The 12,589-nt window shown below is 38.4% G+C and overlaps 1 protein-coding gene and 2 pseudogenes across 1 annotated transcript; 2 read left to right on the top strand and 1 right to left on the bottom strand.

The window, feature by feature from the left end:
- Positions 1-664: 664 nt before the first annotated feature.
- LOC106321292 lies at positions 665-2,703 on the top strand. The gene is made up of 2 exons (XM_013759591.1): positions 665-1,183; positions 1,771-2,703. The coding sequence occupies exons 1-2, from the start codon at positions 817-819 to the stop codon at positions 1,872-1,874; spliced, it is 471 nt and encodes a 156-aa protein (XP_013615045.1). The 5' UTR covers positions 665-816; the 3' UTR covers positions 1,875-2,703.
- A 452-nt stretch (positions 2,704-3,155) lies between these two features.
- Positions 3,156-4,927, bottom strand: LOC106321291 (annotated as a pseudogene).
- A 1,296-nt stretch (positions 4,928-6,223) lies between these two features.
- LOC106321290 lies at positions 6,224-9,116 on the top strand (annotated as a pseudogene).
- The last annotated feature ends 3,473 nt before the right edge of the window (positions 9,117-12,589 follow it).

Raw genomic sequence — 12,589 nt, 5'->3', positions numbered from 1 at the left:
GGAATAATCAAATCTCGCCGGGGAAATCGCTGAAGTCGTCGAATCTCTCACCGGAACGAATCTCTCGCCGGATCGAATCTCTCGCCGGATCGAATCTCAAATTGGGGAATTTGAAAATTCTTGTTGGAGAAGGCATATGTTTATGTTTGATTAAATAAGGGTATAATGGTACTTTAGCCATTAAAATTTTAATTGTAAAGTTGAAAAGTGTAAATGTGAAAAATGGTATTAGGAAAGTGGTATTAGTGGCAATTCTCTATTTTTTTCCTTTAAATAAAAATATATAGATAAAAATAGAAATGGGTTAAAGTTGGTGTAGTGAGTATTTAATTTGGTTTAGACTGTTTATTATGGGTATGAGATGGTTCGAAAGAGTGAATAAGATCCACTCAAGAATCTAATTTTTGATTATGTTCAGCTCGTTTAATAATATTAAAATCTGGTTAATATCGGAAATAAAAACTCACAGTTTCAGTTTGGTTCATTTTTTCGGATATAATTCAAATAAAGTTTAAATTGTTTAAGTAAAAATATCGAATAGTGTATGTAAATTCGAATAAAAGCATTCGAATAATTTATTATGAAAATTGCTGGATCTGATGAATCCGCCTATATCATCACCCCAATTACTACTTTGAACTATAAATTGTAGATTAAGAAACATCTTAAAAAGAAGCCCAGCCCAAAACCTCTGAGATTCAAGAGTTTACAATCGAACTCGGATCCTTCCCGTATCCGTTTCAGCTGAACGCACCGTGATACCCGCCGTATTGTCAAAAATTTGGAAACAAAGCCGAACTCTCCGTCTCTCTAAAAATGTCAAACGCCCTAATTCCCCACGGAAGATTCCTCCTCCGTCGTTTCAACCGCCGTGCCTATTCGTCAAAACCGCATAACAGCGAAACCGACCTCGATTCGTCGTCCTCATCAGCGACCTCTAAAGCCGAAGCCGAGCGCAAGAGCCTGAACGAGTATTTTCAGAAGATCGCCGTTAAGAACTCGACTCCAGATTGGCTCCCTTTCTCCCCCGGGGGCTCTTTCTGGGTCCCGCCGCCGCATCAGAAAACGGCTGGGAAGGTCGCTTATATGATGAACATGGTGACGAATCCGTTGAAGAAGGAGGAAGCTTTCTCTCTGTCGTCTTCTTCTGGCTGGCCTTGTTCCTCTTTCTTCATTACTCCAAGTATGAATTGCTTTCCTTTATGGTTAATCGTCTAAAGATAGATAATATGGGTCTCACTCGTTTTTTGATTTTGCGTGTTAAAGATGGTTCCTTTGAGTAATCATTGGAGGTGATTGATCCATGTCTCTGTAATAAGGCCTGACAAATTTAGATCTTTAGGAGGGAAATAACGTGTATATTGCAAAGCGGACTTGTGTTTTGTGTTTGAAAATTCTTGTCTGGATGAAACATATAATGTAATGGAGATGATTGCTCCATGTCTGTAAGAAAATTAGATCTTTAGTGGGGATAAATTGTAGCTTACGTCTTATTGAATTCTTGCCTAAATGAAACATATAATGTAATAGAGCTGGTTATGTTTATGCTCTTATCTCTCGTTTTATGTGATGATATATGGTGATACGTTGTTTTCTCTTTCTAAAGAAATGCTAGATGGTGATTGTTCATGTAGAATTCTTGTCTAAATGTAATATATAGTGTAATGAAGCTAATTTTGTTCATGCTCTATGTCTTGTTTTCTAGAGGTATGTTTATGTGATGGCTGTTTTCCTGATATAACCTTGTTTTTCTTGCTATTGAAATGATAGATGATGAGAAGGTAGAAAGTAGCATGGAGTTGAACATTCCGGGGGAGCTAGGGCATTTCCTAAATCCAATTTATTCATTTAAACATGTCGACGATGAAGACTGATTTTACAAGTTCTAGCTCGGTGATGAAGTCCATTTCCTGTTGCGTGGAAAGACAGATGATTCCTGTACTGATGAGGTTAAGTATTTGTATATACAGCTGCAAACCATGGAGTTCTATGGTGTTTGGCCTGTCTTAACGCCTTTGTGAACTTTATTTATAAAGCAATCAATCATAATTAACGGCTAATTAAAGCTGGTCGGATTGGTTCTTACCTGCACTACATGGTTTCATCGTGAATGATAATTTAGATCAACCTAAGATGAGTTTGCATATGTTACTAGATTGATTCTTAAGAATTTGTCACTACAATAAACAGTACAATGAATGCGTTTCATCTTAACCTTTGTTGACGACCCCTGTTTGACTGTTTCTGTACTTTCTTGTGGTCTTTACTTGTCTGGTGTGATAATGCACCTATGTTTGCCTTCTAGTATTCTTTTCTAAATGAAACATATCACCAATCTTTTTCTCAGCCGCTTTATTCTTCACTTCCGCATGTTGTCTTTGCAGTTCACACTGATTTTGCGTTTCAACTCGGTCCTCATTTCTTTATAACGAAGTGGAGGAACAAAAAGATGTTTTCAGAAGAACATTGAAGAGGAAGAGAATGAAATCTGCAAGTTAAAAGAATTGAGGGCTGAATTGGAACGCAAAATCTTTGAACTAAAGAGACAAGATGCAATTGCGAAAGAAAAGAAGAAGAAAAAGATTGTTGAGATGATGTCACAGGCGGCAATGTTTTGTCTATGCTCTCTGTCTCGTTTTGTAAAGATATGTTTATGTTATGGCTGTTTCATGATATCTGTGGTGATTCATTGTTTTCCCTTGCAATTGAAATGATTGTTCCTCCTCTACACAAGAGGTAGAAGGTAGCATGGAGTTGAACATTCCTGGGAATTAGAATTAGGTTCATGGTGAATGATACTTTAGATCATCCTTAGATGAGTTTGCATGTTGCCAGATCGATTTCATAGGAATTTGAGATTGTTTATCAAAGTGAAAAAGCGTTGAGATGGTCATGCCTCGATTCCAACTACTTGGATGTTGACAAAACAAAAACATTTGAATTTTGGTATAGAATGTTGGTTAAATATCATCTTAACGTATTTCTGATCATGCCTATTAGTTTTTGTTAGTCATGAAGATGCAAGAGCGCAGCTCCACAGCTTAAGCAAAACAATGATCCTGCATTCCTGCTATACAGTTTCAAAATTTAACTTTATTTGGTCAAAACAAATCATGAATAAAGTTCTTCATAAGGACAAAACATAAAGAATGAAGTTACAAATTAACGTTGTTGTGAGGAGGAAACACCTAGCTCATGTGGTTAGAAAAATAATCCCTTGAAGGGCGGGAAAAGTCAATTTTCTCATCACTAATGGAAAAGTACTCGCCAAGGTCCCCTTTACGTGATTGGTATAATCTGTTCCTCTCCTTCTCGCAGACACTAGCTCTTATAAGAGGTGAATTGATACTTGCAAATATTGTCAAACCACCAAGCTCTCTCCTCTCTTCCCACCCCATGAGTTTAAGGTTTAGTTTAAACACCGACGGGGTGTGATAGCAATTGGTAAACACAACAAATATGTCTCCTTCATGCTCCGTCATCAGCATTATGCTAGTTAAAGCTGTCTGACCAAAGGCGGACCATATCTTCACCGGTAGAATATTCCAGGTTGCTCTAGCCTCTAGGCGGGTCAAAAACCCCGAGGTCGCCACAGAGTGTTGAGAAAACAAAACTTACCATTTGAGAAGACCCAATTTTTTCCATGTACGACCGGGGACCTTGTTCTTAAATCTATGTGTCGTCCATACGGTTTCACCAGGCCGACACGTGTCGATCAAAATATATGGGCCGGTCCTAAAGCGGGTCCTAGAGTAGTTGAGCGAGATCACCAAACAACTACTTGATGTAGGAGCGGCTGAGAAGGCTAAGCAACAGAATGCTTTAGGTTTCAACTTGGGTAAGTTAATGTGCTCCCGGGTAAATGGGTTAAACAAGAAAAACAAACCAGATACTGCTCCTTTTAGTATATTTGTGACCACAAGTAACCAACCATCCTTCGAATAAGAGAATGCATAGCCCTTTAACTCTGGGAAATAGAGCTTATATGTTTGAGACCGTGATGGGTCAAAAAGAATGTAGTTTCCCTCTTCTGATTCTTTTAGTGGACAAAAAAGCCAAGAGAGAGGCTGTAACTTTCTGACAGAAACAGCTGCTTCACACCATGTCTTGCAGACAGTGGAAGCTTGTATGTTGGCTTTTAAACTGAGGCGGGACAGTATCTCTTGCAGAAGATCTGAGGGAATATTCATATTCCACATTCCTGTAATACACTTCTTTTTTGGATCTGCTTTAGCGTTGATGCTGTTTCTGACAATCTCTACCAAAACGAAGAAGAAAAGAACTCATCAGGGCATATTAAGAAAAGCTACACACATGGAAATATATTTGTATGTTTGAAGAGGTGTTGCTTTATTCATATTGAATGAATTACTTGATGCACAAGACTAATCCTAAACGTAAAAGGAAAAGTATATTTGAGAATATCCGTTAATCATTATTTTAGAAGTGATTTATTCAAAATTGTTTATGTATCATCTGTACATTTATTCTAAAAAAATGATGATATGATTTAGTAAAAAGGTGACCTCGGGTGTGATTGGTTTCGGCCTTCAGACAACCAAGATTTAGTATAAAATTATATATGTCAACCAATCGAGTTTCCATTTCTTTAAAAATCTCACAGTAAACCAAGTGGTATTGGCCTAGTGGTAATGGGCTCACAGCTGTGAGTACCGTCCTGAGTTCGATTCCCCTTGGTCACCCGGGACGCCTTAAGTAGTAAGAAAACGCGGATCTTGCGGCCCTCGTGGTGATTAGTCCTTGGGTCTAGAAAGCCTTTGGGATCTATATCAAAAATGTGGAAAGCGTTATTTCCAATGCAAAAATATAGTGCTTTACAAAGATACAACAAAATAATTTACATCAAATAAATCTATATCTTAAATTCTACAACCAAAAACATAAAGTTACAGCTCATTCCAATCATCCCATTGGTTTCCTTTTTATTTTAACATATATAATTTTAATGATGAAAATTTTGATTTAAGGCAAGATTTCTAAATAAATTTAATGACTAGAATTTTAAATTATGATAAGATGCCTAAATAAAATATAACTAACTTTGGCTATATAGATCAAATTTTAATTTCTTTTAAGGCATCTAAATAAATTAAAGATGAAACTTTTAAATTATGGCAATGCATGTTTCTAAACAAAATATACCTAAATTTGGCCGTATACCATAAAATAAAATGAATAATATAATAACTAAATAAAAACATTTTTAAGCTAAGTATAAAAAACTAAGGGCATCTCTGGCGTGGCAGTCTCTCTTTGAATCTTTCATGAATAAAATATTGAGAGATTTACCAAATATGACTCAAAACTTGATTTTGATTGAAAAAGTATATCCAAACTTGAATCAAATGCAAAAGTAATCCAAAAGCCTTGTGAAATTACGGCCAGCCCGTTGTGACCAAACAAAAAAACAGAACTCATTTTTACGAATATAGCCCCGCTAAATCTTCTGAGTCTTCTGGACGACGTCTACGGAAATCGTCTGGTATAGTTGATCTTAATAATAATTTATAAATTTTGTAAAAAATATTTTGATAAACGGAAAATTAAAAGCATGTAATTATAAACAGTTTTAAGTGATATAAATTAAGATATAATAAAATTGAATTGTTTTCAACATAGATGAGTGAAAGTATTGAATCATGATATTCTTTGGTGTAGTGTTTGACAACATATGTTGTAGTATTGTATGTATTCTTAGGGTTAGATTTTGGAAAACTTAAATGTTTTTTTGAAAAATTAAATTTTTACCTACATGACGCCAGTTTGGGTGCGTTTATCGAATATCCCAGTGAACTTTTACCATAAAACAATTCTGATGGGAATTGCGAAAGGATTAGGAAGACCGATTAAAGTTGACCTCACAACTTTAAACTTTGAGAGAGCTAGATTTTCCAGAATCTGCGTGGAGATTAATCTCCATAAGCCATTGAAGGGTACAGTAATGATAAATGGTGAGAGGTACTTTGTCTCATATGAGGGAATTTCAACTATTTGCTCGACATGCGGTATGTATGGACACCTAGTTCACGCATGCCCACGGAATGTTATGGAGAGAGACCTTGCACCTGTGACCGACCCACTGAACATGAACCTTCAGAATACCGCAGTAACAGGGAATGAGATGGACTTTACACTAGCGAGACAGACAAGGGTTCCCGAGGGCGATCTTAAGGTTCAGGGTGAGGAAGAGTGAGATGCTACTATGGAAGATATCAGAGAGATGGGAAGACCGCCAGGGGAGCCACCAGATGCCCCTGGTTCATGGGTAAGGAAAGTAATAGGATGTAACGTGGGAGGAATGCCTATTCCGGAGGAGGTTGTGGCGGAGGAGTTTGTAGAATCGCGACTGAAGTTGGAGTTTCCGAATGGAGAAGATGGAGAAACGGTGATAACGATAGGGGAGGAGGTGATGACGGCGATGAATAGTCTATGGAAGAGATGCATGATCGTTAGGGTTCTGGGGAGAAACTTTCCTCTCTTAAGCTTGAGTCGGAAGCTAAAGGAGTTATGGAAACCGAAAGGGTCGATGTTTGTGATGGATCTCCCTAGGCAATTCTTCATGGTGCGATTTGAGTTGGAGGAAGAGTATATGGCTGCCCTAGTAGGGGGACCATGGAGGGCATTCAGGAATTATCTTATGGTACAAGCATGGTCTCCTGAATTCAATCCGCTGAAGGATGAGATAGTCACGACGCCAGTTTGGGTGCGTTTTATCGAATATCCCAGTGAACTTTTACCATAAAACAATTCTGATGGGAATTGCGAAAGGATTAGGAAGACCGATTAAAGTTGACCTGACAACTTTAAACTTTGAGAGAGCTAGATTTGCCAGAATCTGCGTGGAGATTAATCTCCATAAGCCATTGAAGGGTACGGTAATGATAAATGGTGAGAGGTACTTTGTCTCATATGAGGGAATTTCAACTATTTGCTCGACATGCGGTATGTATGGACACCTAGTTCACGCATGCCCACGGAATGTTATGGAGAGAGACCTTGCACCTGTGACCGACCCACTGAACATGAACCTTCAGAGTACCGCACTAACAGGGAATGAGATGGACTTTACACCAGCGAGACAGACAAGGAGAAAGTCTGAGCAACAAAGGAGTACACGGAGTTCTATGAGAAGTAATGATGGGAGAGCTATGATTGGGAGTAAGATAAGAGAAGTACGTAATGCGGATGTGGTAAAGGAAGTAACGGTGTCAAATAGATTCAGAAGTTTAGGTGAGGAAGAGGTGACAGAGGTACGAGAGGATGAGGAGGGAAGAAATGAAGAGAATAAAGAAAATGAGAACAATGTGAACATACGGTTGGGAGATTCGAGTGGAACGCGTGTGGAAGTGATGGCCTTTGGTGTAACGGGGAACAAAGGAAATCAGTTGTTTACTCGAGTGGGCTCTAAAGAGAAGAAGACAAGTAATATGAGAAACCCAAATGTCCAAAAGCCCAAATCGAAAGTTATTGGGCCAACGCGGGGACTTGTTTTTGGTCCAACCAGAGGTGAAATCGACATGTCGGTGAATGGAAAACGTTTACGAGTTGAGAAGGAGAGTCTCGGCAGACCAGGTGGTGTTTTCACCGGAGATGGGGACTCAGCTGAGAAAGAGAGTCAGTTGGATCTTGCTGGGGAACAGAGGAGCACGGGAAAAGAGAGCTCACTCACTGATGATTTGGATCCTCATTTGGATCAAGTGGGAGAGGCCCTGAAGAGTATGGAGGCATAACGTTTTGCCCTGGGAATTCTGATTGATTGTTACAAAGTCTGGATGAAGTGCATTTTCTGGAATTGCCAGGGGGGGGGGGGACCTCAATTTCGCAGATCAATTCGATATTTGGTGAAGAAGTTCAGTACAGATATTCTTGCGGTTTTTGAAACTCATGCTGGTGGAGCAGCTGCAAGTCGTATTTGTCGGGGTCTGGGATTCGAGAATTCGTTTAGAGTGGATGCGTGTGGTCAAAGTGGTGGTTTGTGGCTCTTATGGAGGTCGGAGATAGGCGAGCTCGAGGTTGTCGAGTCTTCAGATCAGTTTATTCATGCGAAAATAGGGAGTGGGACAGAAGTGATCAATGTGATAGCGGTGTATGCTGCTCCTACGCCAAGTCGTCGCAGTGGCTTATGGGCCGCATTGAAAGAGGTTATCAATAATGTTGTTGGCCCGGTTTTTATTGGAGGTGATTTTAATACGATTGTGAGAGTGGATGAAAGGAGTGGTGGGAATGGGAGATTGTCTGAGGATTGTCTAACATTCGGGGATTGGATCAATGAAATGTCGCTTATTGATATGGGATTTAGTGGAAGCCAATTTACATGGAAGAAAGGTAAAACTGAGAGTACTTTTGTGGCCAAGAGGTTGGATAGAGTGTTATGCTGTGCTACCTCCCGGCTTAAGTGGCAGGAAGCAAGAGTCTCGCACATGCCTTTCTTGGCTTTGGATCATGCTCCACTTTACCTACAGCTCACGCCAGGGGTACAAGGGAATGCGTGTAGACGGCCTTTTCGATTTGAGGCGGCATGGCTACAACATAGAGAGTTTCAAGATCTGCTAAAAGCTTCATGGGACCGTGAGATTGATACTAGAGAAGCCTTAATGCGGTTAGGATTGAAACTTCGAAAATGGAACAAAGAAGTGTTTGGAAATGTTCAAAAGAAGAAGGAGACCTTGGTAATGGAGATTAAGGGAGTACAAGAATTAATTAAGCAGAATCCTACAGATGAGTTATTGGAGAAGGAGGGGGAGCTACTGAAGGAATTTGAAAGAGTACTCGAACAAGAAGAATTTATTTGGTTTCAGAAATCACGGGAGAAGTGGGTTGCTCATGGAGAAAGAAATACTAAGTTCTTTCATATGTTGACAATTATACAGAGGAGGCGTAATAGGGTTGAAGCGTTGAAGAAGGATGATAATCACTGGGTAACAGATGCCAATGAATTGGAGGAGCTTGCAGTAAATTATTTCAAGAGATTATACTATCTAGAGGTGGAGACCGAACCAATAAGATTATCAGGGAGGGGTTTTGTGAGGCTGACGAGTCAAGACTATGAGACTCTAAACAAAGCATTCTCTGCAGAGGAAGTGGAGAGGCTGTAAGAGCCATGGGAAGCTTTAAAGCGCCAGGACCTGATGGGTTTCAGCCTGTCTTCTATCAAAGGTGCTGGGACACAGTTGGGGCATCAGTAATACGGTTTGTCCTCCTTTTCTTTGAAGCTGGAAAATTACCAGAAGGCACAAATGATGCGCTTGTTGTGTTGATCCCGAAAGTGACAAAGCCAGAGAGTATCACCCAGTTTCGCCCGATTAGCTTATGCAACGTGTTGTTCAAAACGATTACGAAAGCTATGGTAGGGAGATTGAAGGGTATGATGACTAAGTTGATTGGACCTGCTCAGTCCAGCTTTATCCCGGGTAGATTGAGTGCTGATAATATTGTGGTAGTTCAGAAGGCGGTTCACTCTATGCGACGAAAGCAAGGAAAAAAGGCTGGATGTTATTAAAACTTGATTTAGAGAAAGCTTATGACAGGGTGCGCTGGGACTTTCTGGAAGATACTCTTAAGGCAGCGGGCTTGTCACAGGCTTGGGTTGGAAGGATTATGGATTGCGTCTCTGGTCCCTCAATGAGCATCTTGTGGAATGGTGAGAAGTCAGAATCCTTTAAACCTGCCAGAGGACTGAGACAGGGGGATCCCTGTCCCCGTACTTATTTGTTTTATGCATGGAGAGGCTTTGTCACTTGATAGAGGGAGCAGTGGAAGAGAAGAAATGGAAGCCTATAAGATTGTCGAGAGGTGGATCGCAACTTTCTCACATTTTTTTTGCTGACGACCTGATCCTCTTTGCAGAAGCTTCAGTTGCTCAGGTGCGAGAGATAAGAGGCGTGTTGGAGATGTTTGGTAGAGCCTCGGGTCAAAAAGTAAGTCTCCCAAAGTCTAAGATCTTTTTCTCTACGAATGTTTCTAGAGAACATGGAGAACAAATAAGTAGGGAGAGTGGAATTGCATCAACAAGAGAACTAAGGAAATATTTGGGAATGCCGATTCTTCAAAAAAGAATAAACAAAGATACTTTGGGGGAGGTGCTTGAGAAAGTTGATTCACGGTTATCAGGTTGGAAGAAGCAAACTCTCAGGAAGGGTGACGTTGACTAAGACGGTTTTATCGTCAATACCGGTGCATACAATGAGTACAATTTGTCTGCCCGTTAGTACTCTCGAGAAGCTAGACAGTCTATCCAGAAGTTTCGTGTGGGGTGGTGGACAACATTTGGTTGCTTGGGGTAAGATTTGTAAGTCAAAAACTGAGGGAGGGCTTGGGATAAGAAAATCGAGAGATATTAATAAGGCGCTGATCGCTAAGGTGGGATGGCGTCTGGTGGAGGATATAGAAAGGTTTTCACTAAGGTTCTTCGGAGTAAGTACGCTGTGGGAGATATCCATGATTTATCTTGGATGGTAGTGGGTAAGAATGTGTCATCGACTTGGAAAAGTGTAGCAATGGGGATTAGGGAAGTGATATTGTTTGGAAACAGTTGGGTGATTGGTAATGGGAGAGACATTAAGTTTTGGACGGATAGGTGACCTCGGGTGTGATTGGTTTCGGCTGTAGATGCTTTAGACAACCAAAATTTAGTCTAAAATTATATATGTCAACCAATCGAGTTTTCATTTCTTTAAAAATCTCACAGTAAACCAAGTGGTCTTGGCCTAGTGGTAATGGGCTAACAGCTGTGAGTACCGCCCTGAGTTCGATTCCCCTTGGCCATCCGGGACGCCTTAAGTGGTAAGAAAACGCGGATCTTGCGGGCCTCGTGGTGATTAGTCATTGGGTCTAGAAAGCCTTTGGGATCTATATCAAAAATGTGGAAAGCTTTATTTCCAAAGCAAAAATATAGTGCTTTACAAAGATACAACAAAATAATTTACATCAAATAAATCTATATCTTAAATTCTACAACCAAAAACATAAAGTTACAGCTCATTCCAATCATCCCATTGGTTTCCTTTTTATTTTAACATATATAATTTTAATGATGAAAATTTTGATTTAAGGCAAGATTCCTAAATAAATTTAATGACTAGAATTTTAAATTATGATAAGATCCCTAAGTAAAATATAATTAACTTTGGCTATATAGATCAAATTTTAATTTCTTTTAAGGCATCTAAATAAATTAAAGATGAAACTTTTCAATTATGGCAATGTTTCTAAACAAAATATACCTAAATTTGGCCGTATACCATAAAATAAAATGAATAATATAATAACTAAATAAAAACATTTTTAAGCTAAGTATAAAAAACTAAGGGCATCTCTAGTGGCAGTCTCTCTTTGAATATTTCATGAATAAAATATTGAGAGATTTACCAAATATCACTCAAAACTTGATTTTGATTGCAAAAGTATACCCAAACTTGAATCAAATGCAAAAGTAACCCAAAAGCCTTGTGAAATTACAGCCAGCCCGTTGTGACCAAACAAAAAAACAGAACTCATTTTTACGAATATAGCCCCGCTAAGTCTTCTGAGTCTTCTGGACGACGTCTACGGAAGTCGTCTGGTATAGTTGATCTTAAAAATAATTTATAAATTTTGTAAAAATATTTTGATAAACGGAAAATTAAAAGCAGGTAATTATAAACATTTTTAAGTGGTATAAATTAAGATATAATAAAATTGAATTGTTTTCAATATAGATGAGTGAAAGTATAGAATCATGATATTCTTTGGTCTAGGGTTTGGCAACATATGTTGTAGTATTGTATGTATTCTTAGGGTTAGATTTTGGAAAACTTAAATGTTTTTTTTTTAAAGTAAATTTTTACCTACATGTGATTATTTCTGTGTATAGTAAACACTTTTTAAGTTTAATTTGCTTTTAATAAGTGTTTAGTTAGTTAATTTAGTTTAAGGGTTATGTTTAGGGTCCAGACGACTAACATGTAAGTCGTCTGGCGATTAGAAGACTTCTCTGAAAGTCTTATAACTCCCACTAAATATATTTTAGTTTCCTGCTAAAAATATTTTAGTTTTCCGCTAAAAATATTGAAGTCTTCTGAGCGACTTACAAGTAAGTCGTCTAGTAAGTCTTATTATCGAAAATATTTAACTTTATTGTTTTTGTCTCCCTATATAAAGAAAAATTTACACATTCTCTCTTCTCCTCTCAAATGGCTGCAACAAAAATGGTATGTTCCTCATTCTAAAACTCTCCAACTTCTCTCTAATCTCTTTGAACTTATAAACACCATACTTTATATCAATTTATTATTTTTGTCTCATGTCTTTCTCACTAGTTTATCCTGTTTTACAGGTTTTTCATCAAACGGTTCTCATCTTCCACTCATTTAAAGGTAGATTTATTAATTTTAGATATGTATTTTTGTGTGTTCTATAAAGGTAGATCTATCTAATCTTCCACTCATTTTCTCTGTTTTTAAGTCATTTGAACGTTTTTGGAGACACAAGTTTTTCAAATCTGGATTTGGATATGTAGGTTTTTCACATCTGGAAGACTTCTAGGCACTACAAGAAAACACAGTTTTAGCAAGGAAATTTAACGATGAAA

Source organism: Brassica oleracea, unplaced genomic scaffold (genome assembly GCF_000695525.1).
Source record: "Brassica oleracea var. oleracea cultivar TO1000 unplaced genomic scaffold, BOL UnpScaffold01392, whole genome shotgun sequence".
Lineage (NCBI taxonomy): Eukaryota > Viridiplantae > Streptophyta > Magnoliopsida > Brassicales > Brassicaceae > Brassica > Brassica oleracea.
This window is presented reverse-complemented; position numbering and strand designations above follow the sequence as displayed.

Excerpts from the sequence above, each read along its gene's own strand:
- LOC106321292 (XM_013759591.1), top strand. The coding sequence starts at position 817 with ATGTCAAACGCCCTAATTCCCCACGGAAGATTCCTCCTCCGTCGTTTC. Across the intron at positions 1,184-1,770 it reads CTCTTTCTTCATTACTCCAA|ATGATGAGAAGGTAGAAAGT; the intron begins GTATGAATTGCT and ends TTGAAATGATAG.